Source organism: Lepisosteus oculatus, chromosome 11 (genome assembly GCF_040954835.1).
Source record: "Lepisosteus oculatus isolate fLepOcu1 chromosome 11, fLepOcu1.hap2, whole genome shotgun sequence".
In the NCBI taxonomy this organism is placed as follows: domain Eukaryota; kingdom Metazoa; phylum Chordata; class Actinopteri; order Semionotiformes; family Lepisosteidae; genus Lepisosteus; species Lepisosteus oculatus.
Window position 1 is genome coordinate 356,770 of NC_090706.1, and position 21,471 is coordinate 378,240.

General features: G+C 66.2%; 1 protein-coding gene across 1 annotated transcript; it reads left to right on the forward strand.

Moving 5' to 3' along the window:
* The first annotated feature begins 1,847 nt into the window (after nucleotides 1-1,847).
* On the forward strand, nucleotides 1,848-21,066 carry zmym4.1 (zinc finger MYM-type containing 4, tandem duplicate 1). Its single transcript, XM_069195305.1, has 29 exons — nucleotides 1,848-2,389; nucleotides 3,557-3,602; nucleotides 3,699-3,947; nucleotides 4,445-4,633; nucleotides 4,913-4,974; nucleotides 5,151-5,273; nucleotides 5,349-5,424; nucleotides 5,498-5,810; nucleotides 6,937-7,114; nucleotides 7,199-7,411; nucleotides 7,846-7,993; nucleotides 8,083-8,198; nucleotides 8,305-8,577; nucleotides 8,691-8,841; nucleotides 14,345-14,517; nucleotides 14,592-14,736; nucleotides 14,920-15,120; nucleotides 15,670-15,707; nucleotides 15,801-15,945; nucleotides 16,108-16,223; nucleotides 16,306-16,477; nucleotides 16,553-16,720; nucleotides 16,899-16,993; nucleotides 17,084-17,252; nucleotides 17,327-17,478; nucleotides 17,669-17,783; nucleotides 17,865-18,110; nucleotides 18,887-19,016; nucleotides 20,053-21,066. The coding sequence occupies exons 1-29, from the start codon at nucleotides 2,357-2,359 to the stop codon at nucleotides 20,261-20,263; spliced, it is 4,446 nt and encodes a 1,481-aa protein (XP_069051406.1). The 5' UTR covers nucleotides 1,848-2,356; the 3' UTR covers nucleotides 20,264-21,066.
* The last annotated feature ends 405 nt before the right edge of the window (nucleotides 21,067-21,471 follow it).

A 21,471-nucleotide genomic window follows, 5' to 3' on the forward strand; every position in this document is an offset into this window, starting at 1 on the left:
AGGGCCAGCCCATCACAGGACACACACACACACACCAGGGCCAGTCCATCACAGGACACACACACACCAGGGCCAGCCCATCACAGGACACACACACACACACCAGGGCCAGTCCATCACAGGACACACACACCAGGGCCAGCCCATCACAGGACACACACACACCAGGGCCAGCCCATCACAGGACACACACACACACACCAGGGCCAGCCCATCACAGGACACACACACCAGGGCCAGCCCATCACAGGACACACACACCAGGGCCAGTCCATCACAGGACACACACACCAGGGCCAGCCCATCACAGGACACACACACACCAGGGCCAGCCCATCACAGGACACACACACACCAGGGCCAGTCCATCACAGGACACACACACACACTCACACCAGGGCCAGCCCATCACAGGACACACACACACACTCACACCAGGGCCAGCCCATCACAGGACAAACACACACACACACCAGGGCCAGCCCATCACAGGACACACACACACACACCAGGGCCAGCCCATCACAGGACACACACACCAGGGCCAGCCCATCACAGGACACACACACCAGGGCCAGTCCATCACAGGACACACACACACCAGGGCCAGTCCATCACAGGACACACACACACACTCACACCAGGGCCAGCCCATCACAGGACACACACACACACTCACACCAGGGCCAGCCCATCACAGGACAAACACACACAGTCACACCAGGGCCAGCCCATCACAGGACACACACACACCAGGGCCAGCCCATCACAGGACACACACACACACACACACACACACCAGGGCCAGTCCATCACAGGACACACACACACACACCAGGGCCAGCCCATCACAGGACACACACACACACACCAGGGCCAGTCCATCACAGGACACACACACCAGGGCCAGCCCATCACAGGACACACACACACACACCAGGGCCAGTCCATCACAGGACACACACACCAGGGCCAGCCCATCACAGGACACACACACCAGGGCCAGTCCATCACAGGACACACACACCAGGGCCAGCCCATCACAGGACACACACACACCAGGGCCAGCCCATCACAGGACACACACACCAGGGCCAGCCCATCACAGGACACACACACACCAGGGCCAGTCCATCACAGGACACACACACCAGGGCCAGCCCATCACAGGACACACACACACCAGGGCCAGCCCATCACAGGACACACACACACCAGGGCCAGCCCATCACAGGACACACACACACACACCAGGGCCAGTCCATCACAGGACACACACACCAGGGCCAGCCCATCACAGGACACACACACACCAGGGCCAGCCCATCACAGGACACACACACACCAGGGCCAGCCCATCACAGGACACACACACACACACCAGGGCCAGCCCATCACAGGACACACACACCAGGGCCAGCCCATCACAGGACACACACACCAGGGCCAGTCCATCACAGGACACACACACCAGGGCCAGCCCATCACAGGACACACACACACCAGGGCCAGCCCATCAGAGGACACACACACCAGGGCCAGCCCATCACAGGACACACACACACCAGGGCCAGTTTTCCCTGAAGACAGTTCACCCACCAGCATGTCTCCCACACGAACATGGGGAGAGCATGCAGACTCCACACAGAGCGCTGTGAGCCGCAGTGCTGACCCCTGCAGCTCATCTATCTGATACAAGGAGCAGCAGTGCGACGCGGAGGAACAGGTGCTGCAGCTGGAGAGCCGGTTCCCGGCCCCTCTCTGGGGCGCGCTGACCACTCCCGCCCCGCACGACTGACCACAGGGGGCGTGGCCGCGCTTGCTCCTTCGGCCACAACACGGGCTTTCGAGTGCGCATGCGCATGCGCCCTACCGGCGCGCGGAAGCCCGGGGGAGTGTCTCGTGTCGGTCTTTTTTGTTTTTTTAAAGGCCCTCGCGCCAGAGCGAGCGAGCCGAGCCTGATCGATATGGCCCAGCGCGGAGTCGGAGGGACAGCCCGTCTGAGAGGACCCTCGGCACACTGAGACGAGCCGCAACTCCAGCCCATCAGGGCCCGAACCACGTCCCGCCCGGCTGGGGGGAGAGGGAGCCGTATCCCGGTCTCCAGTGCCGAGTCTCGCAGACCACCGCTCTCCCGGGCGCATTCCGCTTTCTCCTCGGCGGCGGCGCGGTCGGAGCGAGCCCGGGCCGGTCTCCCGGGTCTGGACCGGGCCGGACCTGAGCTGCGGGCTTCCCGCTGCTTCCCGCAGAGCTCGAGCGCTGATCCCAGCTCGTGCGCCTGCGGCAGCGGGGGGCGCGAGCGCGAGTGAGAGCGAGAGCGAGAGGGCGAGCGCGAGGCGGCGTGCTGAGCGTCAACATGGCGGAGCCCGAGCAGGCGATGCAGTGCGAGGTAGGTCAGCGCGAAGGGGCCAGGCTGCCGGGCCTGTGTGCGGGCGGGCCAGAGCGGGCCGAGCCGGGCCGGGGCTGCAGGCGCCGCGGTGAGCTGCTGCGGTCCGGTCCGGGCGGCGTGGCGCAGATCCCGGCCCGCCTGCACTCGCCTGGTGATGGAGCCGCTGACAGCCGGCTCGCTGAGCCCCTCTCTCGCTGCAGCAGCCTCCCAGTGCACCCAGTCTGCTCCGCTCCAGGGCTCTGCGCTGGATGTAGCATCAGAGGCCGCTTCCTCAAGCCCGTCTTCTTGTTCTCAGTACTCTCGGACAGACGGGAAACCGCGCTTGTGTTCAGGACGCTGCCCGTCTCTGCAGCGGGGCGGGCTGAGCTGAGAGCCCTGCAGCGCGGGGAGGCTGGACCGGCCCGGCCCGCTGTGGGCAGGGAGCCGGGCTCCTGTCTGTGGTGCTGTGCGCCCTGGCCGGCAGTCCCCTCCCCTCCTTCCCGTCTCCGGGTGTTCGGGGGGGGCAGTGAGTCCCAGGTGCGAGCAGGCGGGGCAGTTACAGCCCGCTGCCTGCCCTGGGCGCGTGAGGGCAGCGGGGAGTAGGGCTCTCTGGGTCACTGTCCTGGGGGCTCAGGGTCCTCCGAGAGCTGTGCTGAACTTAGTGTTCAAGCAGGCAGCCTGAGTCCCGGGTTCGGTTCCGACCTGGAGCGCCTGGAGTCTGAGTGTTCTCTCTGGGTCTTCTCTGGGTGCTCAGACTCCTCCTGGAGTCCAGCTGGTCTCTGACCGCTCCCCCTGTGGGCGCCCTGCGGCGGACCGGCTCTATAGGAAGACCGTTAATGAGGACTGGCGGTTCTGTGTTCTGGAGGCGTCGGAAGTGGACGATGATGTCCCTGGTTTTAGAAGCGTTGAGCAGGAGGTCGTTGTCCAAACACCAGTCAGTCTGCTTTCGGTAACGAGTCTCCTCATTATCCGAGACGAGGCCGACAGCAGGAATCTTGACAGTCGTCCCGGATGTGTGGTCCTTTGTGGAGAGGGAAAGAGGCTTGGGGGGCACCTGCGCTGAGAGTCCGAAAGACGTGCTGCTAATCGCCCTGGGGGTCTGTGGGCGGAGTCCAGCAGCAGGGCGCTGATTAACTGAAGGGGCTCCGCGGTGTTGACTGTCCCCCCCTGTCCCCTCTCTGTCCCCAGAGCGACGAGCCGGTGCCGGAGCCAGCAGCTGGAGCCACAGGGGGAGGTACGTCTCGCTGTGGGGGGGCTGGCGTGACGGGGTCCCTGACGCCGGTGTGGGGGGGCTTCCTGCCGAATACACTCTCCTTCTGTGCTCCTCCAGGACCCGGTGGGCCGATGGGGGCTGAGCCGGAGGGGGGCGCCCCCACAGAGCCGGCCAGCAGCGAGGCCGCCGAGCAGGAGGGGCTGGGGCCCGGCGGGGGCCGAGACGCGGGCGAGAGGGGCCCCGGGTTCGAGGACAACGAAGACGAGGTGGAGGGCGCCCCCGTCATCGCGGCCGACGACGAGGAGGGGGGGCTGTCCCCCCTCAGCCCCGAGACGGACCTTGCCGACGGCCGCACCTCGGAGACAGGTGAGGCCTCACCCCCGTTTCCATGGCAGCGACGGGTCGGCTCCTGCTCTGGCACGGCTCGGTCGTGGCTTGGATCTGGCGCTGGGAGCCCGCGGGCCCACCTCTGGGGTCAGGGCTCGCTCTCTGGAGCAGCAGGTGTGTGGACCCGGGCCGGGCAGCGCCGCTGTGTCGGCTGGCGTTGACCCGGCTCTGCCTGAAGAGCAAAGTGCCCAGGAGGTCCCTCAGCTGGCGGCCCGGTTCTGAGCTGGGCGATGGCCCGTGGTCACGCGCCCAGTGCCAGTACAGGGCCTCTCCCCCCGTCGCCCCCCTGCTCTGCACCGCTGGACTGCAGACCTGCAGCGGGCCTGCTCCTGACCGCTGGACTGCAGACCTGCAGTGGGCCTGCTCCTGACCGCTGCTACCAGCCTGCGTTGGCTGTCCAGCGGAGCCCCTGGGGCTCGGGGCCGGAGCGCCGGCGTGTTCCGCGGGTGACCGTGGGCCTGTTTTCTGCTCCGCAGAGCCGGAGCCGGAGCGCGCCCCAGCGGAGGAGGGGGCGGCGGAGCCGAGCGCGGCGTCGGCGTCCCTGGCGGGCTCGGGGTCGGGGGGGCCCAGCGAGCAGGACAGGGGGCTGTCGGCCAGGTGCTCAACCCCCTCCCCCGCCCCCTCCCTGGAGTGTACCGCGGAGCCCGCGAGCCGGAGCAGCGCAGGTGAGAGGGGACGGGGGGGTGTGGGGCGCAGGTGAGAGGGGACGGGGGGGTGTGGGGCGCAGGTGAGAGGGGACGGGGGGGGTGGGGCGCAGGTGAGAGGGGACGGGGGGGTGTGGGGCGCAGGTGAGAGGGGACGGGGGGGTGTGGCGCAGGTGAGAGGGGACAGGGGGGTGTGGGGCGCAGGTGAGAGGGGACAGGGGGGGGTGTGTGGCGCAGGTGAGAGGGGACGGGGGGGGTGGCACTGGCTGGGCTCTAACCCGTGTCTGTTCCCTGTGCCAGACGGAGAGGGGCGGCGGGACCCGGACCGCGGGGGGCCCAGGAGGGCCGAGCCAGGCTGCAGGGTGAGTGACGCGGCAGGCCAGCTAGCGCCGCCTGGAGCACGGGTCACAGCAGGGCCCGAACCCGCAGCCCTGGAGCTCCTCTGCTGCCCGCAGGGGCAGGACGAGGGCTGGCCACTGGCCGGGGGCAGGGGCGAGGTCTGGGCCGGGTTCAGTGCCGCCTCTGTGTCTGTGTCCAGGAGCCGGAGGCAGTGCCGGAGCTGAAGATCAAGGACGAGCCGCTGGACGAGGAGTACGACCGGGCGCTGGCCCCTCCGGCCGCGCTGCTGGACAGGGTGAAGGACGAGCCGGACAGCCCTGAGGTCAGCCTCCGCCGCTCCCCCGCCACCCCCCTCCCCCCCCCCCCCCGTGCTGACGGCTGTGTCGCTGCCCCGCAGGAGTTCAGCGAGCAGCACCGGACCCCGGAGGAGCTGAAGATCAGCGCGGTGTTCTCCGTCAGCGGGGCGCCTGCGGGTGAGTCTGCGCCGGCCGGCCGCCCTCCCCTCGAGAGTCTGCTGGTGCTGAGGTCCGCTCTCTCTCTCTGCAGCCGCCCAGCCGTACCCCCCCCCTGCGGGGGCTGCGCCGGGCGCCGGGCGGACGATGGCGGGGGGGCCCTCCAGACCCCCCCCTCTGGGCTCCAATCCCCCCCCTGTGCCCGCGGCGCTGGCGCCCCCGCCCGGGCCGGTGTCCCCCGCCGTCAGGGTGTCGTGCTCTGGCTGCAAGAAGGTCCTGCAGAAAGGCCAGACGGCCTACCAGCGCAAGGGCTCTTCCCAGCTCTTCTGCTCCACCCTCTGCCTGACCGGCTACACCGTGGCCCCGCTGCGCAGCGTCCTGCGCAAGACCTGCCACTACTGCTTCAAGTGAGTGTGCTTCACGATCTGTAGTATTATTGAGAGACAGGCTCACTGTTCCTCAGGCTGGGACAGGAGATCACACACTGTATTATTATTATTGAGAGACAGGCTCACTGTCTGTTCCTCAGGCTGGGACAGGAGATCACACACTGTATTATTATTATTGAGAGACGGGCTCACTGTCTGTTCCTCATACTGGGACAGGAGATCACACACTGTATTATTATTATTGAGAGACAGGCTCACTGTTCCTCAGGCTGGGACAGGAGATCACACACTGTATTATTATTATTGAGACAGGCTCACTGTCTGTTCCTCAGGCTGGGACAGGAGATCACACACTGTATTATTATTATTGAGAGACAGGCTCACTGTTCCTTAGGCTGGGACAGGAGATCACACACTGTATTATTATTATTGAGAGACAGGCTCACTGTCTGTTCCTCAGGCTGGGACAGGAGATCACACACTGTATTATTATTATTGAGAGACAGGCTCACTGTTCCTCAGGCTGGGACAGGAGATCATACACTGTATTATTATTATTGAGACAGGCTCACTGTCTGTTCCTCAGGCTGGGACAGGAGATCACACACTGTATTATTATTATTGAGAGACAGGCTCACTGTCTGTTCCTCAGGCTGGGACAGGAGATCACACACTGTATTATTATTATTGAGAGACAGGCTCACTGTCTGTTCCTCAGGCTGGGACAGGAGATCACACACTGTATTATTATTATTGAGAGACAGGCTCACTGTCTGTTCCTCAGGCTGGGACAGGAGATCACACACTGTATTATTATTATTGAGAGACAGGCTCACTGTCTGTTCCTCAGGCTGGGACAGGAGATCACACACTGGGCTAAAGCTTTATTGAGTTTATGCCTCCAATAGGATTGGGAGCTGTCGTGATTTTGGCAGGTGTGGGATGTAGGTCTCTATTTCTCCCTGCTGGCAGTGAGAGCACAGCCTGTCCTCTCTGGGCAGCCAGGCCTGCCTGCGTCCAATCTCTCTGGCCAGGCTGTGGTCACTGAGCCTGTACTTCGTCAGGGTCTGTATCTCTTTGCTGTCCCTCTCCCAGTTCGGTTACCCAGCCGGTGTGTCTCCCTCTGTCCCACCCTCTCTCGCAGGGAGATTGTGAACCCCAAGGATGTGATCATCGCCCCGGTGGACGCCGGGGGCACGGTGAAGGATTTCTGCAGCCAGGCCTGCCTCACGGCCTTCGACTACAAGCGCAAGACGGCCGTGTCCACTCTGTCCAACGAGGGCGTGACCATCAAGTGCAGCATGTGCCAGCGGACTGCCATTGTAAGAGCCCGGCACTGCGGTCGCCGCCGTCGCTAGGGGCGCCGCGCCGCCACGCTCTCTCAGTGCCGCGGCTCTGTGTTGCAGATCCGTCACGAGGTGAACTACCAGGGCGTCGTCCACAAGCTGTGCAGCGACGCCTGTTTCTCGCGCTTCCGCTCCGTCAACAACCTCACCATGAACTGCTGCGAGAACTGCGGCGGCTACTGCTACAGCGGCGGGGGGCAGACGCACGTGCTGCAGATAGAGGGCGCCGCGAAGAAGTTCTGCAGCGCCTCCTGCATCAGCACCTACAAGCAGGTAACGCCCCTCCCTGTCCCTCTTCCCACGGCCGCACGGGGTCCAACAAGCAGGCGGACATCTAGCGTCCCGCAGCTGGTAAGGCCTGGAGCGGACCGCGCTGGTGTGGACTGGGGTTTTGTCCCGCAGCTGGTAAGGCCTGGAGCGGACCGCGCTGGTGTGGACTGGGGTCTTGTCCCGCAGCTGGTAAGGCCTGGAGCGGACCGCGCTGGTGTGGACTGGGGTCTTGTCCCGCAGCTGGTAAGGCCTGGAGCGGATCAGGCTGGAGCGGGCCGCGCTGGTGTGTGGGTGGGGGACGGGGGTGGGCTTGCTGCTTTCCCTGTGCGTTTCAAGCCTGGAGCGACTTGGAAATCCAGCGGCAGCCCGAGCTCCCCGAGCGCCCGGGGGTGCGATCGGGGGCGGCGCCTGCTGACCGCGCTCTGTCTCGTCCACAGAAGAGCGCGAAGGTGACGCCCTGCACGGTGTGCCGCGCGCTGCGCTCCTCCGCGGAGATGGTGGAGAACACCAACCCGCAGGGCAAGACCGAGCTCTTCTGCTCCGTGCACTGCCTGTCCGCCTACCGCGTGCAGAACTTCTCCTCAGGTACCTCGCTGGCCGTCGGCCTTTCACCGGCCACCCCAGGCCCCCGCCGGACTGCTGAGCCTCACCCTCTCTCCTGCCCTTCTGCCCAGGTGTGCCAGTGTCCTGCAACAACTGCAAGGTGTCGGCCGTGCCCCAGTACCACCTGGCCATGTCCGACGGCAGCATCCGCAACTTCTGCAGCTACAACTGTGTGGTCAGCTTCCAGGTAAGGGCCCCGTGCTGTGGGCCAGGTCGGTCACGCCCAGTTGAGGCGGTGTGTGCCGACTCTGCGGACCTGGGCTGCGCTTGATCTCCGTCTTTCTGTCCTGCAGACGGTGTTCAACAAGCCGCCCCAGGCAGCCCCTCTGCCCTCCCTGCAGGGCCAGCCCCCCGTCAGCGCACCCTCCACCCTGCCTGTGGGGGGCGCCGGCGCAGGCCCCGCCCTGGCCCCCAGCGCCGCCGCCCCCACGGCGTCCGAGCCCGGCCACCCCGCGCCCCCCCGCTCCCAGGGCCCCCCGCCGGCGCCAGGGCGCGGGCCAGTGAAGCTGCGCTGCCAGCACTGCCGCCGCCAGTTCTCCTGCAAGCCTGAGCTGCTGGAGTTCAAGGTACCGGGACATCCAGGAGGGGAGGGGGGTCGTTAAGGCTCGTTATCTCGGGGGGGGTCGTTAAGGCTCTCCAGTCCGTTCGTGAGTGATGAGCCCCCCGTCACCCCCTGCAGGGCCGCATGCTGTACTTCTGCGGGAAGACGTGCTTCGAGGAGTTCAAGAAGGTGAGCTTCGTCATGGCGCGCTGCGAGTACTGCAAGATCGAGAAGGTGGTGAAGGAGACCATCAAGTTCAACAGGCAGGACCGCTCCTTCTGCAGCGAAGGTCAGTCTGCTCACGCCCCTCCTCGCTCCGCCTGGGGGGGGCCTCGCCTCCACTCGCAGCCACACCTGCCTCGCCTCCACCCACACCTGCCTCGCCTCCACCCGCACCCACACCTGCCTCGCCTCCACCCACACCTGCCTCGCCTCCACCCACACCCTCACCTGCCTCGCCTCCACCCACACCTGCCTCGCCTCCACCCGCACCCACACCTGCCTCGCCTCCACCCACACCCTCACCTGCCTCGCCTCCACCCACACCTGCCTCGCCTCCACCCGCACCCACACCTGCCTCGCCTCCACCCACACCCACACCTGCCTCGCCTCCACCCACACCCACACCTGCCTCGCCTCCACCCACACCTGCCTCGCCTCCACCCACACCTGCCTCGCCTCCACCCGCACCCGCACCTGCCTCGCCTCCACCCACACCTGCCTCGCCTCCACCCGCACCCACACCTGCCTCGCCTCCACCCGCACCCACACCTGCCTCGCCTCCACCCACACCCTCACCTGCCTCGCCTCCACCCACACCTGCCTCGCCTCCACCCGCACCCACACCTGCCTCGCCTCCACCCACACCCACACCTGCCTCGCCTCCACCCACACCCACACCTGCCTCGCCTCCACCCACACCTGCCTCGCCTCCACCCACACCTGCCTCGCCTCCACCCGCACCCGCACCTGCCTCGCCTCCACCCTCACCTGCCTCGCCTCCACCCACACCTGCCTCGCCTCCACCCACACCTGCCTCGCCTCCACCCACACCCTCACCTGCCTCGCCTCCACCCACACCTGCCTCGCCTCCACCCACACCTGCCTCGCCTCCACCCACACCCACACCTGCCTCGCCTCCACCCACACCTGCCTCGCCTCCACCCACACCTGCCTCGCCTCCACCCGCAGCCACACCTGCCTCGCCTCCACCCACACCTGCCTCGCCTCCACCCGCACCCTCACCTGCCTCGCCTCCACCCACACCTGCCTCGCCTCCACCCACACCCTCACCTGCCTCGCCTCCACCCACACCTGCCTCGCCTCCACCCACACCCTCACCTGCCTCGCCTCCACCCACACCTGCCTCGCCTCCACCCACACCCTCACCTGCCTCGCCTCCACCCACACCTGCCTCGCCTCCACCCACACCCTCACCTGCCTCGCCTCCACCCACACCTGCCTCGCCTCCACCCGCACCCTCACCTGCCTCGCCTCCACCCGCACCCGCACCTGCCTCGCCTCCACCCGCACCTGCCTCGCCTCCACCCACACCTGCCTCGCCTCCACCCGCACCCTCACCTGCCTCGCCTCCACCCACACCTGCCTCGCCTCCACCCGCACCCTCACCTGCCTCGCCTCCACCCACACCTGCCTCGCCTCCACCCGCACCCACACCTGCCTCGCCTCCACCCACACCTGCCTCGCCTCCACCCGCACCCTCACCTGCCTCGCCTCCACCCGCACCCTCACCTGCCTCGCCTCCACCCACACCCACACCTGCCTCGCCTCCACCCACACCTGCCTCGCCTCCACCCACACCCTCACCTGCCTCGCCTCCACCCACACCTGCCTCGCCTCCACCCACACCCTCACCTGCCTCGCCTCCACCCACACCTGCCTCGCCTCCACCCGCACCCACACCTGCCTCGCCTCCACCCGCACCCACACCTGCCTCGCCTCCACCCACACCTGCCTCGCCTCCACCCACACCTGCCTCGCCTCCACCCGCACCCTCACCTGCCTCGCCTCCACCCACACCTGCCTCGCCTCCACCCACACCTGCCTCGCCTCCACCCGCACCCTCACCTGCCTCGCCTCCACCCACACCCACACCTGCCTCGCCTCCACCCACACCTGCCTCGCCTCCACCCACACCCTCACCTGCCTCGCCTCCACCCACACCCTCACCTGCCTCGCCTCCACCCACACCTGCCTCGCCTCCACCCTCACCTGCCTCGCCTCCACCCACACCTGCCTCGCCTCCACCCACACCCTCACCTGCCTCGCCTCCACCCACACCTGCCTCGCCTCCACCCTCACCTGCCTCGCCTCCACCCACACCTGCCTCGCCTCCACCCACACCTGCCTCGCCTCCACCCGCACCCTCACCTGCCTCGCCTCCACCCGCACCCACACCTGCCTCGCCTCCACCCGCACCCTCACCTGCCTCGCCTCCACCCACACCTGCCTCGCCTCCACCCGCACCCACACCTGCCTCGCCTCCACCCACACCTGCCTCGCCTCCACCCGCAGCCACACCTGCCTCGCCTCCACCCACACCTGCCTCGCCTCCACCCGCACCCACACCTGCCTCGCCTCCACCCACACCTGCCTCGCCTCCACCCACACCTGCCTCGCCTCCACCCGCACCCACACCTGCCTCGCCTCCACCCACACCCTCACCTGCCTCGCCTCCACCCACACCTGCCTCGCCTCCACCCACACCCTCACCTGCCTCGCCTCCACCCACACCTGCCTCGCCTCCACCCGCACCCACACCTGCCTCGCCTCCACCCACACCTGCCTCGCCTCCACCCACACCCTCACCTGCCTCGCCTCCACCCACACCTGCCTCGCCTCCACCCACACCCACACCTGCCTCGCCTCCACCCGCAGCCACACCTGCCTCGCCTCCACCCACACCTGCCTCGCCTCCACCCGCACCCTCACCTGCCTCGCCTCCACCCACACCTGCCTCGCCTCCACCCACACCTGCCTCGCCTCCACCCGCACCCTCACCTGCCTCGCCTCCACCCACACCTGCCTCGCCTCCACCCACACCCACACCTGCCTCGCCTCCACCCACACCTGCCTCGCCTCCACCCGCACCCACACCTGCCTCGCCTCCACCCACACCTGCCTCGCCTCCACCCACACCCTCACCTGCCTCGCCTCCACCCACACCCACACCTGCCTCGCCTCCACCCACACCTGCCTCGCCTCCACCCACACCCTCACCTGCCTCGCCTCCACCCACACCTGCCTCGCCTCCACCCACACCCTCACCTGCCTCGCCTCCACCCACACCTGCCTCGCCTCCACCCGCACCCACACCTGCCTCGCCTCCACCCGCACCCACACCTGCCTCGCCTCCACCCACACCTGCCTCGCCTCCACCCACACCTGCCTCGCCTCCACCCGCACCCTCACCTGCCTCGCCTCCACCCACACCTGCCTCGCCTCCACCCACACCTGCCTCGCCTCCACCCGCACCCTCACCTGCCTCGCCTCCACCCACACCCACACCTGCCTCGCCTCCACCCACACCTGCCTCGCCTCCACCCACACCCTCACCTGCCTCGCCTCCACCCACACCTGCCTCGCCTCCACCCGCACCCACACCTGCCTCGCCTCCACCCGCACCCACACCTGCCTCGCCTCCACCCGCACCCACACCTGCCTCGCCTCCACCCACACCTGCCTCGCCTCCACCCACACCTGCCTCGCCTCCACCCGCACCCTCACCTGCCTCGCCTCCACCCACACCTGCCTCGCCTCCACCCACACCTGCCTCGCCTCCACCCACACCCTCACCTGCCTCGCCTCCACCCACACCTGCCTCGCCTCCACCCACACCCTCACCTGCCTCGCCTCCACCCACACCTGCCTCGCCTCCACCCACACCTGCCTCGCCTCCACCCGCAGCCACACCTGCCTCGCCTCCACCCACACCTGCCTCGCCTCCACCCGCACCCACACCTGCCTCGCCTCCACCCTCACCTGCCTCGCCTCCACCCACACCTGCCTCGCCTCCACCCACACCCTCACCTGCCTCGCCTCCACCCACACCTGCCTCGCCTCCACCCACACCCTCACCTGCCTCGCCTCCACCCACACCTGCCTCGCCTCCACCCACACCCTCACCTGCCTCGCCTCCACCCACACCTGCCTCGCCTCCACCCACACCCTCACCTGCCTCGCCTCCACCCACACCTGCCTCGCCTCCACCCGCACCTGCCTCGCCTCCACCCGCAGCCACACCTGCCTCGCCTCCACCCACACCTGCCTCGCCTCCACCCACACCTGCCTCGCCTCCACCCGCAGCCACACCTGCCTCGCCTCCACCCACACCTGCCTCGCCTCCACCCGCAGCCACACCTGCCTCGCCTCCAGCCACACCTGCCTCGCCTCCACCCGCACCCACACCTGCCTCGCCTCCACCCGCAGCCACACCTGCCTCGCCTCCACCCACACCTGCCTCGCCTCCACCCACACCCACACCTGCCTCGCCTCCACCCACACCTGCCTCGCCTCCACCCGCACCCTCACCTGCCTCGCCTCCACCCACACCTGCCTCGCCTCCACCCGCACCCACACCTGCCTCGCCTCCACCCGCACCCACACCTGCCTCGCCTCCACCCACACCCACACCTGCCTCGCCTCCACCCACACCTGCTTCGCCTCCACCCACACCTGCCTCGCCTCCACCCACACCTGCCTCGCCTCCACCCGCAGCCACACCTGCCTCGCCTCCACCCACACCTGCCTCGCCTCCACCCGCACCCACACCTGCCTCGCCTCCACCCGCAGCCACACCTGCCTCGCCTCCACCCACACCTGCCTCGCCTCCACCCGCACCCTCACCTGCCTCGCCTCCACCCGCACCCTCACCTGCCTCGCCTCCACCCGCACCCTCACCTGCCTCGCCTCCACCCACACCTGCCTCGCCTCCACCCGCACCTGCCTCGCCTCCACCCACACCTGCCTCGCCTCCACCCACACCCTCACCTGCCTCGCCTCCACCCACACCTGCCTCGCCTCCACCCACACCTGCCTCGCCTCCACCCGCAGCCACACCTGCCTCGCCTCCACCCACACCTGCCTCGCCTCCACCCGCACCCACACCTGCCTCGCCTCCACCCGCAGCCACACCTGCCTCGCCTCCACCCGCACCCTCACCTGCCTCGCCTCCACCCGCACCTGCCTCGCCTCCACCCACACCTGCCTCGCCTCCACCCACACCCTCACCTGCCTCGCCTCCACCCACACCTGCCTCGCCTCCACCCACACCCTCACCTGCCTCGCCTCCACCCACACCTGCCTCGCCTCCACCCACACCCTCACCTGCCTCGCCTCCACCCGCACCTGCCTCGCCTCCACCCACACCCTCACCTGCCTCGCCTCCACCCACACCTGCCTCGCCTCCACCCACACCCTCACCTGCCTCGCCTCCACCCACACCTGCCTCGCCTCCACCCACACCCTCACCTGCCTCGCCTCCACCCACACCTGCCTCGCCTCCACCCGCACCCTCACCTGCCTCGCCTCCACCCGCACCCTCACCTGCCTCGCCTCCACCCGCACCCACACCTGCCTCGCCTCCACCCGCACCCTCACCTGCCTCGCCTCCACCCGCACCCACACCTGCCTCGCCTCCACCCTCACCTGCCTCGCCTCCACCCACACGCCTCCACTCACAGCCACACCTGCCCCGTATGTCCTCCGATTGTGCTGCCGTTACTGTTCCCACTCTCCCCTGTCCTGACCTCTGACCTGTGACCTGGCCGCAGGCTGCAAGCTGCTCTACAAGCACGACCTGGCGAAGCGCTGGGGTGCTCACTGCCGCTGCTGCGCCTACTGCTCCAACGCAGCGCAGAAGGTCTTCCAGAACCACTTCGCCGGCAAGCTGGAGGAGTTCTGCAGCGAGGAGTGCATGTCCCTCTACACCGTGCTGTTCTACCAGGTGCGTGCCCACGCCGCCGGCCGCCCGCCGGGAGTCTGTCTGGCCGCTGGCGTGACGCCCCTCTCTCCCGTCAGATGGCGAAGTGCGACTCCTGCAAGCGGCAGGGCAAGCTGCTCGAGTCCCTGAAGTGGCTGGGGGAGATGAAGCACTTCTGTAACCTGCACTGCCTCCTGCAGTACTGCAGCCAGCAGGCCTCCTCGGAGGCCCACAGCGCCACAGGTAGGGGTCCGAGTGCAGAGGGGAGCAGGGCTGGGGGTACTGCCACGACAGGGCAGTGTGGTGAGGACAGTGCGAAGTAGAGAGATGCTGGAGACCCGGCTCAGTGCTGTCCCAGTCCAGTCCAGGCCCGGCCCGGCTCGGTGAACGAGCTCAGTTTCACAGCGGTCTTCCCCTCTCTCTCAGTGAACTCTGTGACATCGATGCCCCCAGCTGCCCCAGCCGGTGCCCCGCCGCCTCCGCCTGCCCCTGCGTCTGCGCCTGCCCTGCCCCCGCTGTCGCCCGTCTCCCAGAAGAAGGAGCCCACACCCGTCATCGCCAACGTCGTCTCGCTCGCCAGTGCCCCCACCGGGCAGCCCTCTGTCAACGCCAGCACTGCGCTGCAGGGTAACTGCCGACCCCTTCGTGCTGCGGTTTACAGGCGCTCCGCGGTGTTGTCCTGGTCCTGAAGAGGTAGTGACTAGTCTCTGAAGGTGTTCTGCCCCCTCCTGTAGGGACACAGTGGGGTCTCCCACTCGTGGACAGGGAGTCACAACCCCTACTTGTCAGCCAGGTGGGGGGGGGAGAGGAGATAATCGAGCTCATTCTGCACGTTGGTTTCCTACAGGCCACGAGGAGAAAGTTCTTTTCTGACTGCGGGTTGTGTTTGGGTTACCACAGGTCACTTGCTAATAGTTTTGGCCATTTTCTTGTGAATAATGCTTCTATATAAGGGTTCACTCTGGGTTCATTTGTTCTTCTACGGAAGACCCTTACACTCCCCCTAAAAACTCAATTTTTTTCTACTAAACTTTGGGTAAATCTACTTTTTGGGGTGCCCCGTCTCCAGAAAGAGCGGGGGCGATTATTTTCCTTTGGGGGGCTGTCCCCTGGCCCCCCGGTCGCTGACCGGCCGGCGTGACCTCAGTGCGGATCTCTGCTCTCTCCCTCTCCCAGGCGCGGTGCCCACGGCGCAGGCCAAGGTCATCGGAGATGTAAGTCCCCCGTCGCCTGCGCCGCCCTGCTGTCGGGATGGGGGCACGGAGGGGCAGAGCCACAAGCCTAACTGTCCGTCTGTCCGCCCCCAGGCCAGCACGCAGACCGACGCCCTGAAGCTGCCGCCAGCCGCCCCTCCCCGCGTGCTGAAGAACAAGGCCCTGCTCTGCAAGCCCATCAGCCAGACCAAGGCCACCTCCTGCAAGCCGCACACGCAGACCAAGGAGAGCCAGACAGGTGCTGCTCCGCACCGCGGAGACAGGACGGTCTCTGGTGCCTCCCCCCCGCGGGGCTGTTGTGAGCCAGGAGCACTGGGGGCCGCAGCTGAAACCTGTAGAAACGGGTTCTGCTGCCCCGGCGCTCTTGGTCAGTGTGTCCTCTCTCTCTCTCCGCCCACAGAAGAGGAGTGGCGCCCGGACGTGGTGGTGCTGCCCGTGCCTGTCCCCGTGTTCGTGCCCGTGCCCCTGCACCTGTACACCCAGTACACCCCCTACCCCGTGGGGCTGCCCCTGCCGGTACGCCCCCGAGCGAGACGCCGCCGCCGTGCTGCTCCCCTGGGCTGTGCCAGTGACCCCGCTCTGCCCCTCTGCCCCACAGCTGCCTGTGCCGATGTTCCTGCCCACCACGCTGGACAGCGCAGAGCGCATCATGGAGGCCATCCAGGACATCCGGGAGAAGATCCCCTCGAACCCCTACGAGGCCGACCTGCTGCAGATGGCTGAGCTCATCGCCGAGGAGGAGGAGAAGGACAAGCCTGTCTCCCACGGAGGTGTGCAGGGGGTGGGGGAGCGGGCGGCGGGGCAGGGCGGGAGGGGCTAAGTGTGACGGCTGTGCTTTGCCCCAGACCAGGGCAGCACCTACAGCGGAGACCTGGAGAGTGAGGCCGTGTCCACGCCGCACAGCTGGGAGGACGAGGTGAACCACTGTGCCCCGCGCGCCTGCCCCGACAACGACCGGCCTCCCTCCCCCTCCCCAGAGCTCATGCTTGACCTGGAGGCGGACTTCCCCATGGGTCAGTACTGTAAGGACACTCCCCGTGGGGCAGCCCTGCGGCCACACGGAGGGGCTCCCCTCCCCCGGGGATCAGCCCTGCGGCCACACGGAGGGGCTCCCCTCCCCCGGGGGTCAGCCCTGCGGCCACACGGAGGGGCTCCCCTGTCTCTGTGTGACTCTGCTCTTGTTGCTGGCAGAGTCCTTCGACCCCGCGGTGGCGAAGGAGACCAGCGTCGCCCTGAGGCACCGAACCAGGAGGAGACCCCGAGACGGCTTCCCGCCCAGGAAGAGGGTGAGCCAGGCCGCTGCGTCCGCAGGCCGTGTCCCACGCGTGTCCGTCCCGCCCTGCGTGTGCTGACTGCCCGCCCCTCTCTCCCCTCAGGGCCGCAAGCGCGCGGCGGCGGTGGTGTCGTCGGGGATCTCCCGCAGCGCGCTGCTGCCCCCCGCGGAGCCGAAGCACGCGCTGCGCCACATGTACGGCGTGAACGCCTGGCGCAGCTGGGTGCAGTGGAGGAACGCGCAGGCGGACACGGAGCAGCCGCGCTTCGGCAGTGAGTGTCCCCCGACTCGCCCGTCCGTCCGCCTCCCTCTCGCCGGCCCGCTCTGACGGCCCGTGTCCCCGCAGCCCGGCTCATGAAGCCGAAGCAGGACGTGCTGGCCTGCAGCTCTGCAGAGCTCAGCTACGGGCTGTGCCACTTCATCAAGGAGGTGCGGAGACCCAGCGGCGACAGATACACCCCAGACAGCATTTTCTACCTGTGCCTGGGCATCCAGCAGGTAAACACCCCCACCTGGCAGCGTGTCCTACATGAGTCTGGACAAACACCAGGCGCAGTGTACCTGTGTGTTGCCTCCAGCATGTAAGTGTACCCCTGCAGGAGCAGAGCACCTGTGCAGGTGTGCGAGGAGCCTTGCCTGCTCGTGTCTGACTGCGCCTCTCCTCTCCTCTCCTCTCCCCTCCCGGCAGCACCTGTTTGAGAACGGCCGCATCGAGAACATCTTCACGGACCTGTTCTACAGCAAGTTCACCCTGGAGATCACCAAGATGCTGAAGGACTGGAAGCCCACCATGCTGCCCAGCGGTGAGAGCTCTGCTCTGCCGGCGCCCGCCCCTGCCCTCGGCCCCGCGTGCGCCAGCGCGTTAACGCCCCCCTCTCTCTCAGGGTACCTGCACTCGCGTGTGGAGGAGGAGTACCTGTGGGAGTGCAAGCAGCTGGGGGCGTACTCCCCCATCGTGCTGCTCAACACGCTGCTCTTCTTCAACACCAAGCTGTTCCAGCTCAAGACCATCCCCCAGCACCTGCGCCTCTCCTTCGCCCACGTCATGCGCTGCACCAAGACGCTCAAGAACGGCAGCAAGGCCACCTACCTGCGCTTCTTCCCTCCCGCCCCCCGCAGGGACCCCGCAGGTACGCCCATCCCTCGCCATTCTCAGGGCGACGCTCTGTGTGCAGCGCTAGGGTACTGAGAGATGGGGTGACCTGTGTCTGTGTGCGGCGCTGGGGTCCTGAGAGATGGGGTGACCTGTGTCTGAGTGTGGCGCTGGGGTCCTGAGAGATGGGGTGACCTGTGTCTGAGTGTGGCGCTGGGGTCCTGAGAGATGGGGTGACCTGTGTCTGAGTGTGGCGCTGGGGTCCTGAGAGATGGGGTGACCTGTGTCTGTGTGTGGCGTTGGGGTCCTGAGAGATGGGGTGACCTGTGTCTGAGTGCGGCGCTGGGGTCCTGAGAGATGGGGTGACCTGTGTCTGTGTGCGGCGCTGGGGTCCTGAGAGATGGGGTGACCTGTGTCTGTGTGTGGCGCTGGGGTCCTGAGAGATGGGGTGACCTGTGTCTGAGTGTGGCGCTGGGGTCCTGAGAGATGGGGTGACCTGTGTCTGAGTGTGGCGCTGGGGTCCTGAGAGATGGGGTGACCTGTGTCTGTGTGTGGCGCTGGGGTCCTGAGAGATGGGGTGACCTGTGTCTGAGTGCGGCGCTGGGGTCCTGAGAGATGGGGTGACCTGTGTCTGAGTGTGGCGCTGGGGTCCTGAGAGATGGGGTGACCTGTGTCTGTGTGTGGCGCTGGGGTCCTGAGAGATGGGGTGACCTGTGTCTGAGTGTGGCGCTGGGGTACTGAGAGATGGGGTGACCTGTGTCTGTGTGCGGTGCTGGGGTCCTGAGAGATGGGGTGACCTGTTTCTGTGTGCAGAGAGGGGCGCAGTGCTGGGGAAGAGGAAGCCGGAGGAGGAGGAGGAGGAGGAGGTGATGGAGATGCCAGAGAACACAGACAATCCCCTGCGCTGTCCGGTTCGGCTGTATGAGTTCTATCTCTCCAAGTGGTGAGTAGGTCCGTTTACCCAAGTCTTTACGAAATAAACTACTCTCTCTCTCCCTGGACACTCTGTCAATTCAGGTCCATTCAAAGTGCTTTATTGGCATTACTGATGAGTACAGTCAGTGTTGCCAAAGCAAAACAAATACATTTAACGTAAACAAAAATCTACAGACATTTACAAAGCCACAATTGTTAAATATTTGCATATAAACATGTGGAGCATTACTGGGAGACAGACTCACTGTTTCTCAGGCTGTGACAGCAGGTGTGGGAATTCTGGGATTAGAATGCTTCTCTAATCCCAGAGTATCTGTCACAGCGCAGTAGGAAGTGCACCTCTGTCTCTGTTTCTCCCCACTGGCAGTGGGAGCACAGCCTGTCCTCTCTGGGCAGCCAGGTCTGCCTGTGTCCAGTCTCTCTGGCCAGACTATGGTCACTGAGCCTGTTCTTCGTCAGGGTCTGTTTCTGTTTGCTGTTATTTATCTTGGTTAAATATTCGGCTAGTGTGTATTGCCTGTCTAGAACACATTTGTTCTCTCGAGTACATTGATTTAATTATGTTGTACGCTTTACCCCCTATGCCACTTTGAAGTAGTTTATAAAACAGTCCTTTGTGCCAAATTGAGTCAAATGCTTTTTTGAAATAGATTAAAGCAGGCAAAAGAAATGTCCCTGGTCTTTTTGCTGGACATGTTTGTCTATCAGTGTGTTTAGGGTGTAAATGTGATCTGTGTGCGGTAAGGAAGGCCAGTATTCGTGTATTCAGGAAACTGCAGAATACCTTCCCCAGGTTACTGTTCACACAGATGCCCCGGCTGTCATGCTGAGATCGAGGAGTTTGAGCAGGTCTTGCTGCTGTGTCCCAGCATCTCGTTGTTGACTCCCTCTTGGCCACAGGCTTCGCGTGGTCTGAGGGCCTGGGGTTTGTCCAGTAGCTGCTGCTCAGTGATGGGGGAGTCCGGGGGGTTGTGGTTGTCTTTGCCAGTTTTTCAGGGGTGGTGTTCTGTGCTCGGGTGTGAGCGGCTCTGTGTCTCTCTCAGCTCGGACTCGGTGAAGCAGCGCACGGACGTGTTCTACCTGCAGCCTGAGCGCTCCTGCGTGCCCAACAGCCCGCTGTGGTACTGCGCCCAGCCGCTGGAGCCCGAGACGCTGGAGACCATGCTGACGCGCATCCTGATGGTGCGGGAGGTGCACGAGGAGCTGAAGAAATCGCACGCGGACTCGCCCTCGGACGACGAGGCTGCTGGGTAATGGCGCCCCCGGACCTCTCGCTCCTGCAGCTGCTGCGCGCCCACGCTCGGGGTGCCCTCGCAGGCGGGGGGGCGCCGCCCAGCTCCGCCCGCCTGGACAGAGACTCGGACACAGTCCGGGAATCGAGCTGGAAGAGTCCGCTCTTTGCGGGCCTGCCGACCCGGGTCGTGGTAGTGCAGCGGTACCATACAGTCCGGTACACACCGGTACCGGCCGGCGGGCGCTGTCACGGCGTACTCTGGGCCCAGTGGAGCCCGGACAGGCCGTCTGGGTCGCTGGTTCCTGTGGTGCGGACTCTCCCGGCGGGGTTTGGGACTGGCGCAGCTTCTTTCCCGGGTGCGGTGCCGAGTGGGCTGTGGGTGGGCGGAGCAGGGGCCGTGGGCACAGCACGGCGTGCTGGCGGGCGCCGGTCCCTCTCTGGGGGAGCCCCCGACAGACCCCGCGCGTCCGCCGGTCGGTGCCGCAGTGTTTCTGGACAGGGTCTCGGGTCCCGTTACTAAGGGGTAGCCCGGAGTGAAGCCCTTGTGTCCACCATGTGACTGGACTTCAGTGAGGCGGCTGGTCGCTGCCCGTGTGTGCCCAGCCCCAGCGATGACACTAACCTACCCAGGTAGGGCACGTTCTGCAGTTCACCACTTCTCTCCTTTCTGTAATCGTGTCTCTCCTGCACGTATGTGACGGGTATTCCTCGACCCAGAAACTCCCATTAAAAGGTGTTGGATTGCTGCCGGTTCGGGTAGTCTTCTTCCAGCTGTAGTGCCTGCTGCCAGATGTTGGTGTGGTGAGCGGGTCAGTAAGGTGTTTTTTAAAACCCGTTTCACCCGGGGGTGGCGGTTCTGCTTGGTGACTGGAGCAGGGGGGCGCTGGTGTGGCAGATGCTGGACCTATGTGTGAAGTAGCCTGTAGAAGCTTTGCCCCGTTTGTGAGCCGGGTGGGGGGATAGCGGAACGGGGGCGTGGAGCTCAGGCGCGAAAGGAGGGCGCGCAGCACCGCTAATGCTGAACCCTGCCGAACTGGGGTTCACCCTCACCCCCCTGGGGAACTCGGGGCGCAGCGCTGCTGCTCTCTGCTCGGGGCTGCGGCTGAGCCACCGCGTTTCCTCAGCTCCACTGCCCTCCGGCCCCGGGACGCTGAGAGGCAGCAGCTGTGGGGGGTGAGGTGGGGGGCAGTGGGGTGTCTTGGGTGGAATCTGGGGGGGGGTAGGGTGG